This window comes from Mytilus galloprovincialis, chromosome 2 (genome assembly GCF_965363235.1).
Source record: "Mytilus galloprovincialis chromosome 2, xbMytGall1.hap1.1, whole genome shotgun sequence".
Taxonomy (NCBI): domain Eukaryota; kingdom Metazoa; phylum Mollusca; class Bivalvia; order Mytilida; family Mytilidae; genus Mytilus; species Mytilus galloprovincialis.
In genome coordinates this window covers 69,949,162-69,975,166 of record NC_134839.1, presented here as the reverse complement: position 1 = coordinate 69,975,166, position 26,005 = coordinate 69,949,162, and the positions used below count along the sequence as shown (strand labels likewise).

The 26,005-nt window shown below is 33.2% G+C and overlaps 1 protein-coding gene across 1 annotated transcript; it reads right to left on the bottom strand.

Annotated features, from left to right (window-relative positions):
* Positions 1-10,408: 10,408 nt before the first annotated feature.
* On the bottom strand, positions 10,409-15,745 carry LOC143064262 (uncharacterized). The gene is made up of 6 exons (XM_076236959.1): positions 15,418-15,745; positions 14,445-14,663; positions 13,937-14,055; positions 13,429-13,520; positions 11,352-12,395; positions 10,409-10,767 (listed from the first exon to the last, which is right to left on the bottom strand). The coding sequence occupies exons 1-6, from the start codon at positions 15,556-15,558 to the stop codon at positions 10,643-10,645; spliced, it is 1,740 nt and encodes a 579-aa protein (XP_076093074.1). The 5' UTR covers positions 15,559-15,745; the 3' UTR covers positions 10,409-10,642.
* Positions 15,746-26,005: the final 10,260 nt, after the last annotated feature.

Here is a 26,005-nt window from a genome sequence, read left to right as displayed (position 1 = left end):
TTTTAAAAAGTGAATGTGTTGCTTATCTATCCAGAACAGTTAAAGAGTGATAGACAAAGCCACTGTAGCTATAAGTCGGGAAAATATGTCTTAGAGAGTGACATGCCGTTTAACAGTTAACTTTGTTACATGGACTGTTGATCCTTTCTGAGTGTGTATGAATTCATTAGAGAGGTAATTATTGAATGTTTTCTCCCTCTTTTCCTGGTTTCTTCAAGCCGATATTTAATCTGTCTATTTTGATTGCACCTTGATATCTTCTGCTTTATTTTTGTTGACTCCTATGTAGTAAAATAAACAATATTTGAGGATCTTAATCGACGCAAATATATAGACAGTAATAGACCCGCCATAAATTACAAATTAATTATAAAGGTAAATCACTTATATTCTGAATTCAACGATGGGAGTTGGTTTTGGATCTCTGTACATGATATACAACGCTCCCTACACTTAATTAGGAAACATACATCTCTATATATGGCTTGGAACCTGTGACCTTACAAACAAGAATAATGACGACTCAATATCCTTAGAAAGTCAACACACGGTTACAAAAAAAAAATGTTTTGGAAAATTTAAAGAAATTTAGACTTCTGCTACAGGTTTATCCTTATTTTAAAATAACTCATATTCCTCACTACTAAGATCAAAGGCCAACCAAATACAAGACAAATAACTGATGAGTCGCATACTACAATAGCGCAACATATAATCAATATAATTGCCCGGAACAACACTACCTACATAATTAACATATATAACATAATTCGCTGTCTTATAAAAAATGTTACTGATACAAACAATTGTTAACCAACGATATATCAGGGACAAACATGGTGTTGTCATAAAGGGACTTCAAGAACAAGGTGTTAAAGTATTAAACACAAAAGAGCTAAAAAGAGAACCAGGCAACCAACTTCAAAATCTCAATAACGACAATGCCAAAGGACGCAGGATAAATTAACAACTAAATACAGATGGTATTGAAACATGTACCAAATGTAACAAAAAGAAGCACTTACTGCGATACTGGAAATCATTGTGAGCATTATAAACTAACAGAACAAGAGATACAAATAGCAGGATACTGAGAGTTACGGCGAAGAGAGTACAAATACTATGAAAACAAGCTATGTTTTGAAGGAAAATCTAGCCTTCCTGGCGTTGAATGGATGTGCACCGACACACATTCAAAGCAACAACTTGAAGAAGAAACCGAATTAGTTAAAAAAAAAAAAAAAATGAAACATTTACAATTCGACGAGAATTGTGTATATGTGACACTAGACTTCTAGATCCAACCTGAAACATAGGTGAATATTTTTACAACAAATGCAACATCAAATGTGGGACCGAAATAATAAAAACATACATATGCAAACCCTGCATCATACTCCAAGAAGAACTTAAGGGCATAAAATACAGTTACAGAGGAGGTAATGACATTACTAACGTAATCTTTTATTTTTGCGACTCCAAACTGTAACATATTATGAAAAGATGCATTTTTTTAAAGATTTTTATCATTCAAACTGATTTAACTTGAAAACGAGTTCAAGGACCCCTCTTTTTATTTATATAAATTTTCATGAAAAAGTCAATAAATCATTTTTTTTAAATTTGATAAATATACAGCAATAAGTTGTAAAAACATATGCATGGGTTATTTTCTTCTCATATATGTTATGATGGTATAATCATATATGTTATGATGGTATAATACTAAACCCCTCACGGGGAGGATTGTGCCTGATATTCATATGATGAAGACATAATTTTTCAATCAGTTTAATTGAGGTCCGGAGCTGGCATGTCAGTTAATTGCTAGTAGTCTGATGTTATTTATGTATTATTGTCATTTTGTTTATTTTCTTTGGTTACATCTTCTGACATCAGACTCGGACTTCTCTTGAACTGAATTTTAATGTGCGTATTGTTATGCGTTTACTTTTCTGCATTGGCAAGAGGTATAGAGGGAGGGTTGAGATCTCACAAACATGTTTAACCCCGCCGCATTTTTGCGCCTGTCCCAAGTCAGGAGCCTCTGGCCTTTGTTAGTCTTGTATCATTTTAACTTTTAGTTTCTTGTGTACAATTTGGAGTTTAGTATGGTGTTCATTATCACTGAACTAGTATATATATTTGTTTAGGGGCCAGCTGAAGGACGCCTCCGGGTGCGAGAATTTCTCGTTGCATTGAAGACCTGTTGGTGACCTTCTGCTGTTGTCTGCTCTATTGTCGGGTTGTTGTCTCTTTGGCACATTCCCCATTTCCATTTTCAATTTTATACATTTATAGGATACTTAGATAAAATAGAAATCTCAAATAAGTTTTAAAAAATCAGTTTGTGTTTATTTTTTAAAACAAACATAATATGTATATCTGTGGAAACGAAAAATGCGTCCACAAATCCTAATTTCGAGCAAATATGTAAAATGTTGACCTGATTTTATTCAAAAAGTAGCACTTGAAGGTATATTTTTTTATTACATATTTGATTTAATCAGGTAAAAACCTATATACAAATTGTCATCAAAATTTCATCATGGTATGAAAACTGTATCGTTTGCCTTTCAGCTGCAAGAAAATATAAACAAAGATCTATTTATTGTAACCCATCCAAAGAATATTGAGGGGGAAATCAAGAAATAAAATTGATCAATGCAAAATCAACACAATCAGCTAACAAGTAGACAATTACTAAACCCAGGAAATGCAAAATGAAACAACAAACATTGGTGATCCAACACTACCTAAACTTAGTGAACTATAAGAAATAAACTCATCATAGATACCAGGATTAAATTTTTATTTACGATAGACGCGCGTTTCTTCTACAAAAAAAAACTCACCAGTGACGCTCGAATCCAAAAAAGCTAAAAAGGCAAAATAAAGTACGAAGTTGAAGAGCATTTAATTAGGACCAAAATTCCGAAAAGCTTTGCCAAATACAGCTAAGGTAATCTATTCCTGAGGTAGAAAAGCCTTAGTATTTTAAAAAATCAAAAGTTTTGTAAACAGGTAATTTATAAATATGACTATGTCAATGATAATTCGTGTCAGCACAAAAGTGCTGACTACTGGGCTCGTGATAACCTCGGGGAATTAAAACTCCACCAGCAGTTGCATCGACCCAGAGGTTGTAAATAAACTCATCATAGATACCAGGATTAAATTTAGTATTTACGCCAGAGGCGCGTTTCGCCTACAAAATACTTATCAGTGACGCTCGAATCCAAAAAAGCTAAAAAGGCAAAATAAAGTACGAAGTTGAAGAGCATTTAATTAGGACCAAAATTCCGAAAAGCTTTGCCAAATACAGCTAAGGTAATCTATTCCTGAGGTAGAAAAGCCTTAGTATTTTAAAAAATCAAAAGTTTTGTAAACAGGTAATTTATAAATATGACTATGTCAATGATAATTCGTGTCAGCACAAAAGTGCTGACTACTGGGCTCGTGATAACCTCGGGGAATTAAAACTCCACCAGCAGTTGCATCGACCCAGAGGTTGTAAATAAACTCATCATAGATACCAGGATTAAATTTAGTATTTACGCCAGAGGCGCGTTTCGCCTACAAAATACTTATCAGTGACGCTCGAATCCAAAAAAGCTAAAAAGGCAAAATAAAGTACGAAGTTGAAGAGCATTTAGGACCAAAATTCCTAAGAGCTTTGCCAAATACAGCTAAGGTAATCTATTCCTGGGGCAAAAAAGCCTTAGCATTTCAAAAATTCAAAAGTTTTGTAAACAGTTAATTTATAAATATGACTATGTCAATGATAATTCATGTCAGCACAAAAGTGCCGACTACTGGGCTGGTGTCACCGTGATACCCGCTGGGAATTAAAACTCCATAAGTTGCATCGACCCAGTGGTTGTAAATAAACTCATCATAGATACCATGATTAAATTTTGTATTTACACCAGTGCGCGTTTTGTCTTCAAAAGACTCAGAAAAAGATTAATTAAAGTTGAAAAAGCAGACAAGCAATTTAAAATTAAAGAAAAATCGTTAAATGAAATACTAAATGAAAAAATACTACTAAAATCAAGATGTCAATAGCTGCAAAGCCAGGAATTTTGAATAAGAAAAAACTGTTAAACTACTCAACAGAAAGATGGATTCTGACAGCCACCCGTAGTAATAGCCGAGCAGTGCGACCCCTAAAACCCTGGACACTGGAAGCCGTATTATATAGGCTAGGAACATCTTGGCTGGTTGCAGTAGGATGTTGAATTGGTTACATAGATCTCGAATAAAAGGTAATCAGAGTTCAAAGTTAATTGGCTTGACTTAAATTTATTAGGCCAATATACACTTATCTATAATGATTAAGCGCATGATTAAGTACTTTAAGCATTACTTTTGATATTATATTCATTTTTAAAAATCATACTTTGTTAAAATAATGAAATTAATAAATTCTTTGAGGCTGAAGTTGAAAGTTTGGGTATCTTAATTTTCTTTTTAAATACGTTTTTTTACAGACTTTTAAATGTTTTACTTTTTTTTTCTTTTCTATTCCAGTGCTTTTACTTGCTTTTCTTCTAAATAGTTTTATTTTCTACAAATTCCATAAGATTAAAATAATTAATTTTATTACTCAATGCATGTTTTCAAACAAAAAAAATCCTATTATTTTACATATAAAACATAATTTTTATTTAATTTCAACATGTATGCGCACATATCCAATTAACATACTTAATCTGAATCTATTACAAGCTTAAAAACAACTAGAGGACAGAACTCGTTAGTCCTTCGATTTGGTTCCAAATTATTTACAAAAAAAAACTTTAGAAATACAAGAACAAGAAAAATACCCACTTACTCTTATTACAAAATATAACCAAATGGTGAAAAACTTTATTGAAATTATAAGAAAATATTGGAACAATCTGCAAAAAAACAAGGAATGCAAAACTTTTACTCAAGTGACTATTATAGCATATAAACGTAACAAAAATATAAAAGATTGCCTTGCAAAATATGGGTAATAGTTGGAAGACATTTGAAAAGGGACCCATGCTTACACGGTTTTAAGTAAAAAAAAATCCCGATACACTGGTAGTAATGATCTGAATTATAGGCAACAAACTTATGAATATGAGCGATGTTAAGTCTTGAAATTTATTACGAATGTTGGTTGAAGGAATCGCATTTCATTATAATGACAAGAGTTCTTGAGATCAATATATTAATATGTTGAATTATTCATCTCAAGAATATTCATTAGTAATTTGCATATTTATCTCAGTGTGTAATTTTAAATTCTCAGTGTGTGTGTTTTTTTTTTTATTTTTTTAAATCTCCGTATGTAATTTCGATTTCTCAGTGTGTTATTTTAGGTTTTTAAATCTCAGTGTGTATTTTTTTTTTTTTTTTTCGAAAAAAGGGTTTAAACATAGTTTTGACGAGAAAGGCTTGCCATAGCATTGCTTGTTCTAGAAAATAAAATAACAAAGAAAAATTCAAAACGGAAAGGCCATAATCAAAAGGCAAAATTATATTCTCCAAACCTATTAAACGAATGGATAACAACTGTCATATTCCTGACGTGATACAGGCAGAAATTGGTGGATTAAACATGGTTTTAAAGCTAGATTAACCTCCCACTTCTATGACAGTCTCATACAATTCCGTTATATTTACAGCAACGTGTCAACAAAATAAACAGCCATTACAGGTTAAAACAAGAATGTGTCCAAAGTACACGGATGCCCCACTCGCACTATCCTTTTCCATGTTCCATGGACCGTGAAATTGGGTAATCATCTAATTTGGCATTAAAATTAGAAAGATCAAATCATAAGCAACAAGTGTACTAAGTTTCAAGTTGATTGGACTTCAGCTTCATCAAAAACTACCTTGACCAAAAACTTTAACCTGAAACTCCCACTTTCATTTTCTATGTTCAGTGGACCGTGAAATTGGGGTCAAAAGTCTAATTTGGTTTAAAAATTAGAAAGATCATCTCATAAGCAACAAGTGTACTAAGTTTCAAGTTGATTGGACTTCAGCTTCATCAAAAACTACTTTGACCAAAAACTTTAACCTGGACGGACGGAAGGACGGACGGACGAACGGAGCCACAGACCATAAAACATAATGCCCCTCTACTATCGTAGGTGGGGCATAAAAAAGTACAGCTAACACTATTCGGAGAAATTTAATGAACGTTAAACTTTATAGGCAAAGAGGTTGATATAAATGATCCTCTATTACCAATATGTATGCCTCGAGAAGATGGAGGAGAAGACACCATATGAAAGAAAAAATGTTGACTTAATAAAACCAATAGACCTAGGTTCATTAAGAATACAGTGTATAGAAATCAAGGAAAACTCCAACTCCAACATACTCTTATCATCAGTATACTGGTAACTACCTGCAAAAAGTGTAAAAGAGGGACGAAAGATACCAAAGGGACAGTCAAACTCGCAAATCTAAAACAAACTGACAACGCCATGGCTACAAATGAAAAAGACAACAAAAAAAAAAGCACACATGACACAAAATAGAAAACCAAAGAATAAACAACACGAACCCTCCAAAAAACTAGGGGTGATCTCAGGTGCCCCGGAAGGGCAAGCAGATCCTGCACCACATGTGGCACCCGTCGTGTTGCTTATGTGATAACAAATCCGGTAAATAGTCTTATTCGGTAGGTCACATTCATGAACGGGAAGGGGATTGTAGTTATGACGTAAGGAACATATCCGATATCATTTGTGAAACGGTTATGTAAAAGTCATCTATCAAAATACCAAGACATAATTGATGAATAAAATAAATCTACCAAATAAACGATGATTTTTGGATGAGATACAAACGAGGATCTGAGTGAGAAAAAAAAAACAGACACAAATAGTTATCAAAAGTACCAGGATTATAATTTTATACGCCAGACGCGCGTTTCGTCTACATAAGACTCATCAGTGACGCTCAGATCAAAATAGTTAAAAAGCCAAACAAATACAAAGTTGAAGAGCATTGAGGACCCAAAATTCCAAAAAGTTGTGCCAAATACGGCTAAGGTAATCTACTCCTGGGGTAAGAAAATCCTTAGTTTTTCGAATAATTCAAAGTTTTGTAAACAGAAAATTTATAAAAATGACCATATAATTGATATTCATGTCAACACTGAAGTGCTGACTACTGGGCTGGTGATACCCTCGGGGACGAAACGTTGCGATGCAATCTACACCTACAAGAATTTATAAATGAGTGCTGCCTAAAACATGACACCAAGGCAAAATATTTTGTTAACTCACTAGGACAAAAATCCCATAAATTTATTACTTTTTTCCATAACTTTGCGAGTTAAGACATTCAAACAAAACAAACAAAAACGAATTAATAAAAATGCATCACCATCCTAATCTTATTGGCATCAAATTCAAGCACAAAAATGTGGAAGTTAATTATAAGCAAAACAGGATAAAAAAGAAGGTAAACTGGGATAATGTTAACAAAGAATGGTACTCCGCTCACATCAATACGCATATAAATGAAAATATGGAAGAAACAGAAGTAGAGGAAGCCATATTACAATTTTGTTGAACTACTGACTGAAGTGTGAACACAAGAAATTTAATTACCACTAAAATCAGCAAGGAAATTATATGAAGTATGGGGAAATTATGGGAGACACAATAATAACAAAATAACAAAAATAACAAGAAATAGTTATCTAAAATTGACTGTATACTTGCATTACGAATTGAGCTGGCTTAACTAAAAAACAAGTAGAAGGAAAATATCCTCGAAACACGGACGAAAGATGCGAAAATGTTTCATAAATTGATACGTATAACAACAGCAAAAACGGAAATTATGCGATCATTGGAACAAGAAGTCAATGGGAAAATAATGCTAGGCGATTTTATTTTTGGACCTTTTTGAGTGTGAATTCAGATTACTATAAGACGTGTCACGGTACTTATCTATCCCAAATTCATGTATTTGGTTTCGATGTTATATTTGTTATTCTCATAGGATTTTGTCTAATGCTTAGTCCATTTCTCTCTCTCTCTCTCTCTCTCTCTCTCTCTCTCTCTCTGTGTGGGGGGGGGGGGGGTCGTTGTTCTCCTCTTATATTGAATGCGTTTCCCTCAGTTTTAGTTTGTTACCCCGATTTTGTTTTTTGTCCATGGATTTAGGAGTTTTGAACAGCGGTATACTACTGTTTATTTAAGTTTTAAAACAAGTATTTATAAAAAAGGAACTAGGCATTACTCTATCAACTATAGGGGGAATACTGTATTGCCAGTAATAGGAAAGATTATAGAAACTATCACCAAAGAACGTACAAATGACCGTGTCCTAGAAACACAAAACACAAAATATAGAGGTTTAACAGCATGGTCATCGTTATTGAATTCAGTCTTACCAATAAAACAAAGCTACAGAGAATGTATTTTGGCATATTAATACAAAGCCACAAGCTTCGTAGGGTACTCTTGGCAGAAATTGGTGATGGACACAATGGGAATGTGAATAAAGACCTGCCAAAAGTGTAGTCATACAGCAATCAACTTCTTAATATGTACAAAACAACTGGAGCTGGCTTTAAAATAGGAAACATTAGTATTAATAGTACAGCATGTGCAGACAACATCGTGCTTTTCAGTCAAGGCCCTTGTCAAGCACAAATAATCATTGATGTGGCTTATGACTACGCATATATGGAAGGCTAGTAACTACAACCAACACAAAGTGTACTCCTAAACATCTCCCACAAACAGCGTAAAAGGAACCTAACAACCAAATCTTTAAAAATGGAACCAAACAATATGCTATAAATAGAGAAAGCCATACATCTACGAGTTATTAGAACTACATCACTCAAATACAACATGACAGGAAAAGTGGAAGAAGATATTTAAAAAGCAAGACATAGTACTCATAGCCTGGTACGGAGGGATTTCATTGCCAACACGATCTTTATTTGGAGACAATGGTGTACCTGTACAAAATTTACATCACTACGTACGGTACTATTGTATTGATTAGAAATTTTAAACAACCAACAACAAGTTCACTAACACGTCTTGAAAAGTTTCAGAAAAAAACCCTAAAGTAAATACTTGCCCTTACAACATGTTATGTGCTCCAAACACAACTATCAACAGAAATATTACCTCTTGGAGCATAAATACACACCCGATCATTCAGTCTATTTAACAACATCTGCAACCTGCCGGACGACAGTGTAGAAAGTTCACTTACAGAACGCCAACCTCTAAGTCTTATTAGAAAAAGACGGACGTTCTAGCTGATTCATTGCTTTTATGCATAAGCTAGGAAAGGCTCAATTTCTTAACAACTGAAAATTTGAGATACGGAAATATACATCCTATATTCAATATCAACTGCCACTCTACTATTGATACACCAAGATTGCAAGTAAAATTAAAGATGCTTAAAGGCTCGTATATCTTTTAGAGCAAAACGATCAGAATGTACAAAGAAGAAACCGACCCGAAAGGTCTGCTATGTGCAAACAAAGAAGAAAAATATAGAGCAATTTTTTCTAAAATGTGACAGCTTTTGAACAGTACGTAACGCCATACATCATAAATTAACTTCAACACTGAATGCAGTGGGATATCAATTTGGTGAACTACCAATGAACGAAAAACTACAACATATTTTGGACTTAAATTAATGCCGATAGCGAATTCAAAGAAACTCTCTCCAGTGAGTATAGAACAGACAGAGCGCCTTACTCGACGCTTGATAGGTTAACTTCATATAGCCCGATGCAAGATGGTATGTGGACAGAAGTACATGTAAATCTACAGCGAAGTGACAATAAAATTAAGCGATTCCGTTATCTTACCATCAATAATGGCGGGGTTGGGTGAACCATACTTATATCTGGAATCAAGAGAACTAAACTACACTGTAAAATAACGGCTTTTATGAAACTGTGTGGGGTAGGACTTCACTATAGATATGTGCACATCAGATATCAAATGGTGGAGGGAGTAACACTGAACATAGAGAGCACCCGAACTGGATATGCAACTACAAATGTATAGTTAGATGGCAAAAAGCGAAAGAAGTACTAGCACTGTACATAAAGATAAAACCAGGTGTTATACACCATTTTCTTCATATTATGGAAATGCCTGTAGAAAGTCAAGAATATGACAATTGTTTTCCATTCGTTCGAGTTTTTGATTTTGCCATCTGAAAAAGGCTTCCCGTTTTGCATTTTCCTTGGATTTCGATAGTTTTGCTATCATACTGTTTACTGCACCAGATGTTCATTTAGACTATCTTAAAATGTCTCTTCGGTTATTTCAACGACAAAGGGCAAACATTGATAAGGTTCCTGACTTGAAAACGTATGTTTACACACAAAATTGCCATGCAGATCATAAATTTATCAATAACGAATATAAAATAATTTATTTTAAAAATATCATCTATTGTACAAAAATATAACACAATCACAAAATAGTCATTTTCCTCGGCCACTCGAGGAAGTCATTAACATGAGATCAATTTTGCCAGCAAAACAGGTCCCGACTCAACACCAACACGTTGCACGACTTGGATGCGTTCTAGTCTTTCATGGGACATTTGTAGAAATACTGTAAACGTTTTGGAATTCTTTCTGTTTAATTCAGCACATGTTGCATGTTAAAGCACAAGTCTCCTTAATATACGCTTGGTAAAACGGTACATGACACATCCCTATTTGCTTCCAAAACATACAACCTTCAACAGCATCAATGCATGGTGGTCCTCCTAGAAGAAAGATGAGATATATAAATATAAATGTATATAAAAGTCAGGACTATGACAGTTAGCTAATAGTTCGTGTCTATGTATGTTGCATTGTCGTTTGTTTTTGTTGCACTTCAGTGTTCTGTTGTTTCGTTGTTTTCCTCTTGTAGTTGATGTGTTTCCCTCTGTTTTAGTTTGTAACCCGATTTGTTTTCTCTCAGTCGATTTATGACTTTTGAACAGCGGTATACTGCTGTTGCCTATATGCATATATGTGCTTTTTAAGATAACTTTCATTCATGCTTATCGTTATTTTAACAATGTACTAAGAAGATACAGTTCCTTATTGCTAGTGATAACGGGAAAAGACGGTTGGTTACGGTGAAATTATTATACTATAAAGACTAAATTAAACAAGGAAAAAACCATAGCAAATTTAGAACGAGAAATCCGAAAATTCTGTTCGGATGAACATTTTAAACAGTTTATACCATATTAAAGTAAAAACAGCCTAAAATTTAAGAATACAGAAATGAAGGTCTCCCCATGATGTGTAATTAATGTTTTATGTTTAAATGCAAATTTATATTAGAAAATATACAAACCTCCAGCAGTGGGTGGACATTTTCCGCATGTTCGAGGACACTGTGAGTTCATTTTTCTAGAATGTGTTGGATCCAGACATAACTCAGCCCATGTTGCACACCAAGGCTGTCTGTCTCTACACGCTGGTCCTGCGTTAGGTTTTGGTAAAAGGCCACCTAGGAAATCCATTATGTTTATTGTACCACCTGGTGTTTTACTGACGAGTGAGCTTCCCATTCCACCAGGAGATTGTCCTCCAGCAGGAGAATGTCCACCAGCAGGTGCATGTCCACCAGCAGGAGAATGCCCACCAGCAGGAGCATGTCCACCAGCAGGAGATTGTCCACCAGCAGGAGACTGTCCACCACCAGGGGATTGTCCACCAGCAGGAGAAGCAGCGGGGTTTCCACCGAGGGTTATAACAGGGAACCCATTAACAAATTCTATTTTTGGCATACCAGGTCCGCCGCTTATAACAGGAGATTGTGCTCCTTGACCACCAGCACCACCAGCACTACCTTGACCACCAGCACCATGACCACCAGCACCATGACCACTTGGTGCACCTTGACCACCATGGCCACCCCCGTGACCACCAGCACCGTGACCACCAGCACCATGACCGCTTTGTGCGCCTTGACCACTTGGTGCACCTTGACCACCATGGCCACCGCCGTGACCACCAGCACCGTGACCACCAGCACCATGACCGCTTTGTGCGCCTTGACCACCTTGACCTCCAGCACCGTGACCACCAGCACCATGACCGCTTGGTACACCTTGACCATGACCTCCAGCACCGTGACCTCCAGCACCGTGACCACCAGCACCATGACCGCTTGGTCCACCTTGACCCTGGCCTCCAGCACCGTGACCCCCAGCACCGTGACCACCAGCACCATGACCGCTTGGTGCACCTTGACCACCAGCACCCTGACCACCAGCACCATGGCCACCAGCTCCTTGACCACCAGCTCCTTGACCACCAGCACCATGCCCACCAGCACCACCAGGAGCACCGCCTCCTTGGGGGTAAGGTCCTGTAGATGGAGATCCTGGAGTACCTGGAAAGTAAGATTACTTTAAGATGTCGTGGCAGTAAAAAAAAATAACTGTTGTCAGAAAACCGTAGAATATATATATATATATATATATATATATTGACTCTTAAAATACAAGTCTACATTACTAGTAAATTGAGGGTTAATTTTATGGCCTTTCAAATACCGTTTCGATCCCTAACATCACTGAAGAGACATTTATTGTCGAAATTCGGATCTGGTGTACTAAAAAAATATTGACACCTAATTTTTGTGGCATAACATCTTGGCCACAAGTTTATTGTTTTCTGTTTAGTATTAAATTTAAGTTAGATCCATTTTGTTACATCTTGTGATCAATTTTATTTGGCAATCGCCAATGGCAGTCAGCAGGGTTAAATAACATCAGTTGTTCGACCTGTTAGTCAAATGCGTTTTGTTTAAATATACTTTTTCACTTTTTTGTTCTTTGGGAAAATGTTGTTTGTGCTGTATTTAGACCCTTTTACAACGAAAATTGTTTTACTTGCACACGTATAAAAATTGCGGTTTTTATCTAACGCAATCATAGGTTTGAACGTAGTTTTTTTTCAATTTAGACTTGTATATGAAGCCCAGGTGGTCGTGTGGTGTAGCGGGACGGCTACAGTGAAGGCGATTTGGTGTCACGATATCTCAGTAGCATGGGTTCGAATCCCGGCGAGGGAAGAACAAAAAATTTTCGAAAGCAAATTTACAGATCTAACATTGTTGGGTTGATGTTTAGACGAGTTGGATATATATATATATGTGTGTGTGTATATGGAATAATACAAGGAACTAAAGGAAGACTTTGAAATTACAAGTCGAGGAATAACAGGCAATCATTACCAAGCATCCCAATAAGTATATAGATATATGCAAAAAGATAAAGAACAGCCTACACAATATTAACATAACACTTTGATTTAACTCCGAAATATGATTGTGTATATTTTCCCCCCTTTTTTAATGAATATTTTTTTTGTGTTACTAGTACTACTACAATTTTTGCAAATTAAAATCATAAAATACTTACTGGAACAAAGACCTTGGTCACAATACTGTCCTCTACCACACATGGAACACGATTGCCCTTGTTTGAATGGCAATTGTCCAATATAATTACCACTGAAATGAAATAACATATATGTATAAGAGTACGCGAAACATTTTTTTTTCAGATTATGTATTTACATATATTTCACTAGACAATTGTCATCTGTATCAACTCAATCTATTAACTTGATTTGGTCTTACAAAACCTATATGCATATGTTCTCATTATATCAACTTTTTTTTGACAGAGAAAGAATCATTTATAGATATAAGAAGATGTGGTACTAGTGCCAATGAGACTACTCTCCATCCAAGTCACAATAGTTCATATATGACATGCAGTGAAATTTGAAACTTTTATTTTCAAACTAAACACATAATATATATAAGATTGAAATTAATCATATGAATTAACATTGTTTTTATGTCATCTCGTGTTATTCTCTTCAAAAAAAGTAATTAAAAAGAAGCAAGGTCAATAAACTTACGCTGGATTATAAAAGCAAACCAGGAACCAGGCATTCTGCATAGGAGTACCTCCTCCCATTGACAAACTCGGACATCTGGTCATTCCACAGCCGACCTGAGTAGTATCAGCCCACACCATCTATAATAATTATAAGTTACATAAAGTATGAAAATGATATAATGTCAATGAATCAAATAACATAGAAATGGTTATATAATTTGATATAGCATACGACGAGTTAAGCAGACTACAGGAGCTTTGTGGTTTGAAATGTTGGTATGCAAATAAAGTCCTCGAGTTCCGATAAATTTATCTATTTGGATATGTACCGCTCTGGAACAAGTCTATTATATGTGTATCCATGCAGCTGATCAGGCAAATTATATCATGCAAAATGAAACTGTTCCTTCAGTTTTGTAAATTTTTTTGATTTTTTTTTTAAGTTGCTGTTATTATCTTGGGAAGACGAGATGAATAGAAAACTTTATGATAGAATGTCATTTGAAAAATGTTATAATGGTGCGTACCTGTGTATAATGGCCCGTCGCCTGTGAAAATCCAGAACTACCATATGTATATTGTCTCTTTTCATCAGCCCACATTTGAATTCCAACTGAAATGAGTCTTGGATAGTCCCAAGGAGCAGTGTGCATTGCCAAATTCTCCCCACGACCAAGTTGTTGATGGTCAAACATACATTGACTTGCCCACATTGTAGCTTCGTTCTCAAGCTGTGTGTTCCATGTCTATATAACAGAATGAAAATAGAAATAAACACTTACTATTTAATAATCAACATTGAGAATGCAAGAATGCAATTTTCCTAAAATTCGTTTCACAAGTATATACGATATAACATTGATTTTGAACTTAATGAATTGTGCATGACTTTCATAAACCTTACGAAGGTTAATTATAACCATGATATATTGTTCTTTGTGTGAGCTCAGTTTTATCCGAGCGTATGTGAGACTAACTATTTGGCAATGGAACTTTGTATTCAAAACGGTACTTAAAACCATCCAGAGTGACAGACATGTTCAACTTTTTGTAAAATGGTGGAAAGGGAAGAACAAGTAGTTGTACATGTCTGTCACTAAATGCTTAGATATGAAATACAAGACCCTGCACAATTTAAAAAACCATATAGTCCAAACTTTAGAATAATTGTCATAGTTGATATGTGGAAATTCGGCAACCGTTCTTTATAAAATTCAGTTTGTGTTAGCTTATTTATCTGTATTTCAAATTTAAAGTTTTAAACGCAAAATCGTTTTAATTTTCAAAATTATCATATTTTCTTTATTAATTGAAAATCGGTAAAAAACAAATAATAACTTCCATTCAAGTTAGTACCTTCCAGTAAAATGACACTTTTCATTTCGCTCTATAAAATTGAAGATAGTCAATTCAATTTTATTTAGTTTGTCCAAATAAATTCTTAAAAATCCATATACCGTTTTAATACGTAAAAAAAATCAGCATATTAAAATCTCTTACCAGCTTTTGCATGTTAGAAGCAGGCTCCATCCGACGAACTTGATTATGGTGATCTAAAATCTGTTGTCTATACATTGCCATGTTTATGTATGCTTCCACAGCACCAATGAGAAAAAACACTGTCAAAAAATTAAATGCCATTTTGAGAAGTTAAACTGGAGACAATCTGAAGCACAAATGACTGTTTTCAACGCCAGTCGAAAGGGTTTATATATATACGTAGTTTCTGGGACACGCGTAGGTGATTGGTCGGAACAATTAGTCAGGTAATAATTGGTTAAGGTGTCATCAAAGAAATATGATCACATTATTTATGTGTTTATATATTTTCTATTTACCTTCTTTACTTCTAGAATGAACGTAATTGTAATAAAATTACGTTTGGCCAGAAAGTGAAGTACGTTGTTTCTAAGAAATTATAAAATGATTCAGTATGACCGATGAATTTTTTATAGGTTGTGAGATCATATGGTGTCATTCATATATGTCAGAAATAAAACTGTTTGATCAACTTTTTTATTAGGCTAGATTTACAGAATCATACTGTGGATACAACTGGATAGGATTTTCTAAAACTGCATGTATGGTAGTGGAAACATAAATAAAACAAATAGAAGCAACATGCACTTGTAGTAGTAGTGGCGGTAGTTGAACAGAGACAATAGTATTCTGAGGAAGAGTATGTTGAGTAGTAGACGTAGCATTATCACCACTAAATAGTATAAGTAGAATTAACAAAAGAAGCAAAAGTAGCAAAAGTAATTGTCGTAGTAGAAGATGTAGTAGTGGTATTACTAGTAGTGGTAGAAGTGGTTGTAGAAACAGCAAAATTAGTAGTAATAGTAGAAGTGATTGCTGTTGGTGGAAGTTGTAGTAAAATAAAAGGATTACGAAATTGTTTTTAATATGTTATGCTTTATTCAGGAATTAGTTTTCCTTTTTATCTACATCTATGCATTATCTAGAAATACACGAACACATTGAAATGGAAAAGAAAGTGTAAACAAATGTGAAAAAAGGGTAACGTATCGTGAAGAATACTATTGTAAAACATTGAATCTTAATTGATTCAAAAAATCAACCTCGAAGTAAAGTGACCTAGTTTGAAATAACACTGGTAACCCATTTATAAATACAAGGAAGCAGGTCACAATGAGAAAAAATGTATACAATGCATGGCATGTTTCCTTGATTACATGTTAACACAACTGCTAAAACGGAATATACATACAAAAACTGTCAGGGGATGGGTGGACTCGTGTACACAGGGAAATGTTTTAAAAAAATGTCAAAAAAATTACTAGTTGTAAAATATGGCCTTCGAGAACTACTTTTCTGGTTCATATTTACAATAGCAAAGACCTTCAATTTTGAACTCTTCCCAGAGCCCTAATTACATTAAGTTTTGCCTACTTAGTGGACGACATTTGATATCCTAGGGGGGAGGAGGATTTGTTTTTGATCGGTTATTTATTTTTGTAAACTAAGAGGCCATATTATTCATTTTCTGCACTATTGAAGCAAGATTTTTTTTGAAGGGTTTTGGAGCAACTGAAGGCCCAAGAAGCTATAGAACAAATGATACAAAATCATGCTTTCTGGGTGTTCCAAAGACTCTTTCATAATCTGAAAATGCAAGTTACAATGTATGTTTTAATAATTTTTTGACAATATTTTGGTATCAAACAAAATGTATAGATTCAGTGTAAGACTTAAGTTTCAAGGAACAACATCAAAAGACCAATGTGCATGATAAAGCAAAAATGGAATTCACATAGTTAAGTCTTCGGCTGCTGTTTTTTTTTATTAAACTCGTGATCAAGTTCATAACAAAATTATTAGATTACAAAAGGAATGCAACTCTTATTGAGCAGAATACAGAAGGGCAATCAATGAACAAAAGACATATAGAATAACCATACATTGTCTCGAAATATCAATATTATTTGTACAAGGCTTAGAAACAGGTAGAAAGCGAGGCTGTGCCGAGCATTTCTACCTGTTTCGAGCCGAGTACAAATAACAGATTGATATTTCGAGACAATGTATGGTTATTCTTTATATACTGCAACTCTTATAACTGTTGAAATTGAAGTATTTAGGGTAAAACCCGTCATTCTTTAATTGTGAGCGGACAACGTAAAATTGCCGCGAACCTGTATGTTTTATTGACGTCATAAATAAAACTCTACGGAAACACATTGTCAACGTCATAAACAAGGTGATATACGGTCAGTGACTGTATATCACATATGAATATACGGTCAATGCAATTTGACTGCTCAAATAGCACAGCTGCAGTATATAAATAAATAATAAACATTGATCCCGAAAAAAGCAGGACTACGTCTGAGGGAAAACAGAACTTGCTTCTTGCAAGGCACTCGCCATGAACACAATTTGATATGGAGACAAACGTTTGGTTTTGAAAATTTGCATCAATGTAGTTACGGCCCTGTTAGAATAAAAGTGAGGTAAGGTTTCCTGAGACAATATAACTCGAGTTAAATGAAACCAATTTTCATACATTTCAAGTATATATTTAAATAATATTTATACTTTTATTATTAAAAAAAATTGGGAAGTGTTTCCCGATTTTTTTTGGGGGGAAAAGATGAATTTATGAAGAATCTGGTGCCATCTCATACTTTCGATTAGACCTGCCGAGTTATTTATTTTCAATACATTGCAAAAGTCAGGTAATTTATTTTCAAACTACCACAGAACAGATTATTTATTTTTGTGATTATCAAGGCTGAGTTATTTATTTTGAAAATCCTCCTGCCCCCCCCCCCCCCCCAGAATATCAAATGGTCGCCCCCCTTAGATAGAAATCTATGACATCAGAAGGGAATCGGCAAATAATGCTTGATTACTGCTTCAGTGACATTTTGTTGAAAAAGGTGTCTGTTAGTTTTTGACCCATCTTAATAAATAACAAATGAAGTATGGTCGTGATTCTGTTCAGTGGCGAAGTGGAATGACATTTTGAATTTGCATCGAGCTGTGAGATACTGTTCCTTGTTGAAGGTGTCTAGCTGTGACTTTCAGATGCAATAAGAGCGCTGTTCATTTGCTTTATGTGATGTCAGGTGCGCATGGAGATTTAACATCACAAATTTTACCACATCCCCTCTTATCAATTAGATATTAAATGTTTTAAAGATAAGTGCATCAGTCATACAAACTGATTACTCAAACATCCGGGAAAAAAATGAATATATACCTCAAGAAATGATAATATATGTAACAATAACTGTATAATGATATTAATGCATTTATAATAGTGAGGTAATAAATATGTGGTGCACTGAAATCTTAATTATAAACCGAAGATGATTGTTACACATGTGATACAGCCTGATCGTTATATAAATGGGGGGAAAATAGTCATATCGGGCCAGTATTGTGAAATATTGCTGGTAAAAATTTTAAAATTTTAAACAATTTAAAAAAAATGTCTAAAGAATAAACAGTTTGAAACATCTTTTTACTGTTATATAAACATAACAACGTGCTAATTGATGACATAAACAATTATTTAAAAAAACATTTGCAACAACACATTTTGTGGAGTAATTGGTAATGTTGACATTAATGTTCAAATAATCATATTTTTTGCATGTTTCTACATATTTTTACAATGCTGTTTATCTCCAATATATTAAGAATGAACGTATTGACATATACAATGACTAGAATGTAAAATAGGTTGTTGACTTTAAAATGACATTAATGAGGTTTATGTTTTACGATCACAGTATTCTGAACTGAACCTCGTCATGTGCACCAAAGTGAAAACAAGGCGATATTAGAATCTACAGTTGTTGGTCTAATAAAATTGAGAATGGAAATGGGGAATGTGTCAAAGAGACAACAACTCATCCAAAGAGTAGAAAACAGCTGAAGGCCACCAATTGTGTCTTCAACACAGCGAGAAAATCCCACACCCGGTGGCGTGCTTCAGTCTAAGGTTTTGTTATAAGCATTGGAGAAGGTTCCACCGAAAATATAGGGGTGCAATAGTGAATATCAAAACAATACCAAAAACAACAACTTTCAGTCATAAGAGGTGACTGCCTCTAGTCCTTTCACTCCTTTTAAAATTATATCATAAAAAAATGTGACGATGATATGTTTTGTTACTATCAAGCTGAATATTATCATTTGCCAATTATTATGTTGAAACTGTTATTCAGTTCTTTGAATGTAAGAAGTATAAATATTAAAAACAAATGTGACCATGTTTAGTAATATCATTCAATTGAATGTATTTTTTCTTTCAATTTCAAAGCATCTTAAGAAAGATTTGTATTTATACCTTTTAACCCTTTTTTGTCAAGCAATTTTATGGGAATTTTGTACTTTTGTTTTTTTAGTGAAGATGAAGATATAACAAATAGTACATGTGTGTCATTGTTTTTGTCCTGTGAATTAATTGGAAGTCATTAACAGTGTGTTTGTACATCTGTGGTATACCAAATTGTCTTGTGATAGATAGACTATTAAACGTTAAGAAATTTATTTCTAAAGTGAAATAACACATTAATATCAATAAAGTTTTTAAGACATAAAAACAGAAAGAGCGAGGAAGGACATCCTTGTCTGATCGGTAAGTCCATTAGAATAAAGGTTACTTGTAATGTACTATTAGTAATTATCGCTATTTTACGAAAATTTCCTTTGATTTTACTGACTGGTAATTTCCTTTCTCAGCACAGTAGAGTGATATGAAAAATTATTGCTACATATATACATATATATCTTTTTATTCTCATCTCCAAATACAAAGGTACAGAGAAGACATGTAATACAATACATTAAACACATAAACATAAATATACAATATATACAACAACAACAAAACAAACAGAATTTGGAAACTAAGGGCACACGAGCCGTTATCAATGAAATTAACAACGTCGTCATTTAAAATTAGCGATCACCAGATTATCATGGGTCATCTAAACTCTATTGCTTTTCTTACTCTCGCCGTACCGGATTCAGACTTAAAATGTACCACTGTAAGGATATCTGGCGTAAAGGTTTATAAAAAATAGCAACCCGAAAAAATGGGTCACGTATAGTTTCTTGATGAATATGTATATGTGTTTTGTATAATTACGTCATTTCATATATTTAGATAACGTTGATAATCCATCAACATGCTAAATAAAGCTAAATAAATTATATATCTATTAATAAATTTTATAGAATCAGGTCAACTACACTATGATTCAAAGAGATGTTTTATGGCGTAATTAAATCAAACTATACAGATTACCTTAATGATAAAGTATCAACATAAAACCGTTAAACAAGTGACTCAGTGATAGTGGCCTGCATCTCAATTTATAAACAAACAATTCAGTAAGGATTTGATGCATCACTTTACCTATCTAAAATCTAGAACAAAAAAAAACTTGGTTAGTTTGCGTACATGTATCTCCTGCAAAGCTTCAGCTTAAATCATGCAAGCAGCTCTGTTTTAAAATAAGAGACAACAGAGAAATAAATAAAATACAATTGAAGATAGGACAATTAAAAAGTGTTTTTATTTCCATTATATTTAATTGTCATCTTAGAGAAGATAAATGAACGGAGAAGTTTGGAGTTTCTATACAGTCTGTGTTTCAATCAGAATTGTGAGATTGATATGTATTATTGTTATCATTAGATCTGTTAAAAAAGCTTATCCAAATATTAGTACTAGTTATGTATTGGAATTAATTATTTTCAAAGTTTGTGTAAAAAAAATCTTTGGATATTGTAGATAATTTTGAGTTTTAATGGTCCTTTCAACTCTCTATCATTATTCAAAAATCAAATTAGTACCCAAAATAGTAAGTTCCCAGCGTATTATTATATAGGACATCGTTTTGGTCAAATTCTTCATGCTCGCTTAAGAATGGATTCAAGCTCATTGAATTCCACCTTTTCCTTCGTAATTTAGTAGACTCTCCAAATTGTCGTTGTGGTGATGTAGAAACAAATTATCACTTCCTGTTATCTTGTCCTATATACTAGTATACTAATTTAAGACAAGAACTATAAAATTCTGTTTCAGTTCTTCCTGTCCAAGTTAACACAAAAGCCTTGCTTTTTGGATCAACGGTACTCTCAGATGAGCCAAATAGTATTTAATTTAGTTTGGTGCAGAAATATATTATTAAAAGTAAACGTTTTAACCCTTGATGTTAATGCTTCATCACCCAATAGGAACCAAAGCATTTCACACTGTATACATTACAATAATTCATGTTTATTTTTATTTTTATTTTTTTTCTCATTATTTTTTTTTCTCTTCTTCTTCTTCTTTCACCTTTTTTATATTTTTATATTTATTACAGAGCATGCCAGTATTTATATTTATGTATTGTTCAATAAGTGTATTATTTTTGTAAAAGGAGACAGATTTGTAAAAGCAAATCGCTTGTTTCTGAATCCTGAATATTATTTCATTTGTATAATATCGTTTCATGATGAATTATCTGAATAAATATTGTTTAAACTAACTCTCTACACAATACTGCCATAATATCCTATCAAACAGAAGCTTTTCAATTTAATCAAATGTTCCTTAAAAAACTGAGTGCAAATTTATTTGCAGAAATATATGTACCTTCATTGCTTACAATATTAATTTTTTGTTGCATTCTTCTTCAAACTGGTATATTTGGGAGTAAGAGAAAAGAGAGATGATCAAAATGGAAGGTTAAAGTGCAAACAGTTATATATTAATTATCAAATAGAAAGTCAAGACTGGAACAGGTGCAGGTCATAGATCACCCATCTTTGTTAGTTCAATCTTATTTCAACTTTTAACTTTTTTTCACTACAGGGTTTATAGCTTTGCACTTAACTGTATAATAAGTCAAAATTATTTATAGTAATTCGAGTTTTAACTAGAAAATCTAAATACATGACAGACCTAACCATTAAAATATGACCTTATTTCAAAAAACATATTATTGTTTACATGCACAATTTATTGAATTAAGTTATGACATTTTATGTTTGTAAAATAATAAAATCTAACTCAACACATAAAATTATAAAAACTTGGTACTCTTAAGCTAATTAACTTAAGATTATAAGTATTATATATATATGATAAAAAAAAAATTGCAAGGTTATGGATCTCCTTTTCAAGATAAAAAAATGGCGGGAAAATTCTGACTCGGACTTTCACCTTACATTGTATATTGGCATTATATATGGGTCTTTCTTGCAAGTCCATATTTCTGTTGTAATCCTCTATACATGAACGGCTAATGAGTTATATGATTAATATGAGATTTAGTATATGCGTCTCAGGGTTAAAAGAAATTCAGGAAATGACAACTTATCATGATTTTTTTAGTGGAGTTTGTGATGCTAAATTTTCAGCATTCTGTTAAATAATTTACGTGCAGTCGTCTGTTTTTTCTCTCCTTTAAATGAAAATGGTTTCCTGACAATCTTTAACTAACAGGCTATTTTCTTGTGCCATCTTTGTTTGTTCTTGTTTTGTTAAGTACTGCTCATGAGTTGCTTTCAGTTCGATTTGTGTTATAAAGTATTACATGTTTGTGAATAATTCTAAATCTGCACTTTACAAAATTTGCTAGAAGAAAATCAAAATGTAATATCAATATTCACGTCATAATTTCATATATATGTTGTTTAAATTGTATCTCATAAGAACAAATTAAGTGCTTTTCTGTACTTCATATTCTTTAAGAAGGAGTAAGTTATTAACTTTTTAAAAAAAAGCAGGGACTTTTCTTTTTTTAGGTCTCAATTCTAATTTCTTTCACGTTTCACACATCTGCTAAGCATTGATGAATTATTTTTTGGTTTTGATCGATTACAAATTTGATAATTTCCCTTCTTTTTTATAATAGTCTGATGTAGGGTAATCATATGTGTAGTCTGACTTGTATAATTGTTATAAAACATATATACATATACTCTATCGATCAAAAATCAGCAAAATGTCCCGTGCGTGAGCGTGTGTGCGTAGGTTAAGCTCCCGAGTGTCATTGTATGTGGGAGTGGGTAGAGTTTAAGCTTTGTGAAATGCAAAATGCAACTTTTTTTCATGCATGGTGATCGCTACTTCGATTCAACATACGCGTTAGTTTTGTCTGTCTGTTTTGTTATGAGGGGGGGCAAGGGGGGTCCCAATAACAGCAAAACAGCAAATTGATTTGGCTCATAACAGATAACAAGGAATTAAAATGGACAAAAACAGATAACCCTTACAGGAATTGATTGATTGTCTCCCATATTACTTTCTATTCCATGTGCATGCAATAACTGTTCAGAGTTCTATTGTCATGTATTTCATTTTATTATTTCATTGTTATAACAAATCATTGTAATCATTGTATGAAATTTAAAACCTGCAAGGGTCCATAATTGGATTAATAAAGTATTCTTATTCTTATTCTTATTCTTATTCTTATAACAGTAAATGAAATATTAAAATAATTCGGTCTTTGACAAATCAGTATTTCTTATTACGGATATAATCCTTTGTAATGCATTCCATTTTCTATGACTTTGTTTTTAGTATTAATTTATGTATCTAGAATGTGTTTAAATTACTACTCAATATATTATAATATTTTCTATACGCTCGTTTACGGAACGTATTATGGTATACTGTTGTCAACATGTGGGACATTAACTCAAAAACTCTTTAACCAATTTCCATTAAACTTTGGGAAATTGTTTATATCTATTGACGTGAGCTGCCTTTTTGTTTTTTTATAAATTTTAGATTTTAAGTTTCTGGGTAATGGGATTTTATTCAATAAAATTGATGGTTTTATTTCAGTTTTCTGATAATATCTCAAAAATGCTTTCACAAAGCAAGGAATTTTGGTGAATTGTTTATATCTATTAACATGAGGTCACTTTCAATTTTTATAAATTTTAGATTTTACGTTTCCGAGTTAACGGGTTTTATTAATTAAAAAGGGGGGATTTTCCAGTTTTCAGACATTAACACAATTTTTTTTATATTTTATGTTATTGAGTTTGAGTTAAGGGATTTTATTCATTAGAAAAAGGTGGTATTTTCTAGTTTTCAAAAATAACTCAAAAATGCTTTCAGCAGTTCTCATGAAACGTTGGTGTATTGTTTATATATATATTGACTGAAGCTCCCTTTGTTGCTAATAAAAAAAAATGACCTAAAAGAGTTTGAATATTCTGACTTTTTCTAAATGACCATTAAATGAGGTGTGTGAATTTATCTTAATAAGACTATGAGGCAAAGTGGTATATAGGGTAGAAAAATCAAAAGCACCAATTATAAGCATGCAATTTATCAAGTACTTCGAACAAATTTTGACACTCAAAAAGCAATTTATTTCACTATTTTCAATGCCTTATTTGAAAAAAATTTTATCAGCTGAGGTTTTTGATTGTACTAAGTGTACTAGTAAGTAGAATACATAGTTTAGTAGGGAAACAATGGCTTGAAACGAAATAAATCTTTGTTTGTAATGAGTTATGTGCAGCTTCGGACCCAAGTACATGGTTGGAACTTTCATTGTACAATGCATTTGGTTCTGCTTTGAAAAGAATCACAGAGCTGAGTCTATGTACCATGTTATATAAAAGGTTAAGTGGTTGTTAGGACCTAGTCCTTAATTGAGATCCTTGTCAGATATTCCTGGACATATGTTTTCCTATTTTTCATATTAAGAATTGTTTTAATTTAATATGTTCGTACGCGAAACAAGGAACATTATTCTCATACAAAAAAATAAGATAATTCTAAATACTCATTCATACAAAAAATGGAATTTATTACAAAGGATAATCATAAGATATACTTGAATTGTCCTGGACCTCACTTCTGAGATGGGTATATGTTAATGGAATCCTTCTCTGAATACGGGACAAACATATTAGTAGTGGTAGACCCCAATGTCCAATGATCTTCAATTTATACCGAATATTGACTGTCAAAAAAGAAATGCTAACATTCCAATTTTCAATAACAGTTAACAGCAAATACATTATCACAATAACAGATAACAAAAAAACTAAAAGCCCAATAACAGCTAACAAAGAATAAGACAATAACAGCTAACAGCAAATATATTTTCAAAATAACAGATAACAAAGAATTAAATTGCCCCATAACAGCATAACAGTTAAACCCCTTGCCCCCCCCCCCCCCCCCCCTCTGTTATTTTTGTTTCATATGTTGTAAGTCACGTACAATTATTACAGACCATCAAATAGACATGTTTTAAAGTCTTGTTACCGACTGATATCACTTTCAATTAACTACAGCTTGCTGCCTAGTAAGAAAAATTCCAGTGTTACATGTGCATAATGTCATCCCACCTTTAAGCATATTGCTTAGGGCTTTTCTCAAAGATGATAAAATATCTACTGTTTGAATTACCTCTGAGCTACTTGGGCCGGCCATGTTCAGTTGCCCAATTACGTTTGTCAACAGTGTTCCAAAAATTGTTTAAACTGATTACTAGTGAACTCAGATTTCTTAAAAATTCTTAGAAGTAAATGTTATATTAAATAGCATAAAGAACAATTAAAAACTCGTGTACCATCTTCTCTGAAA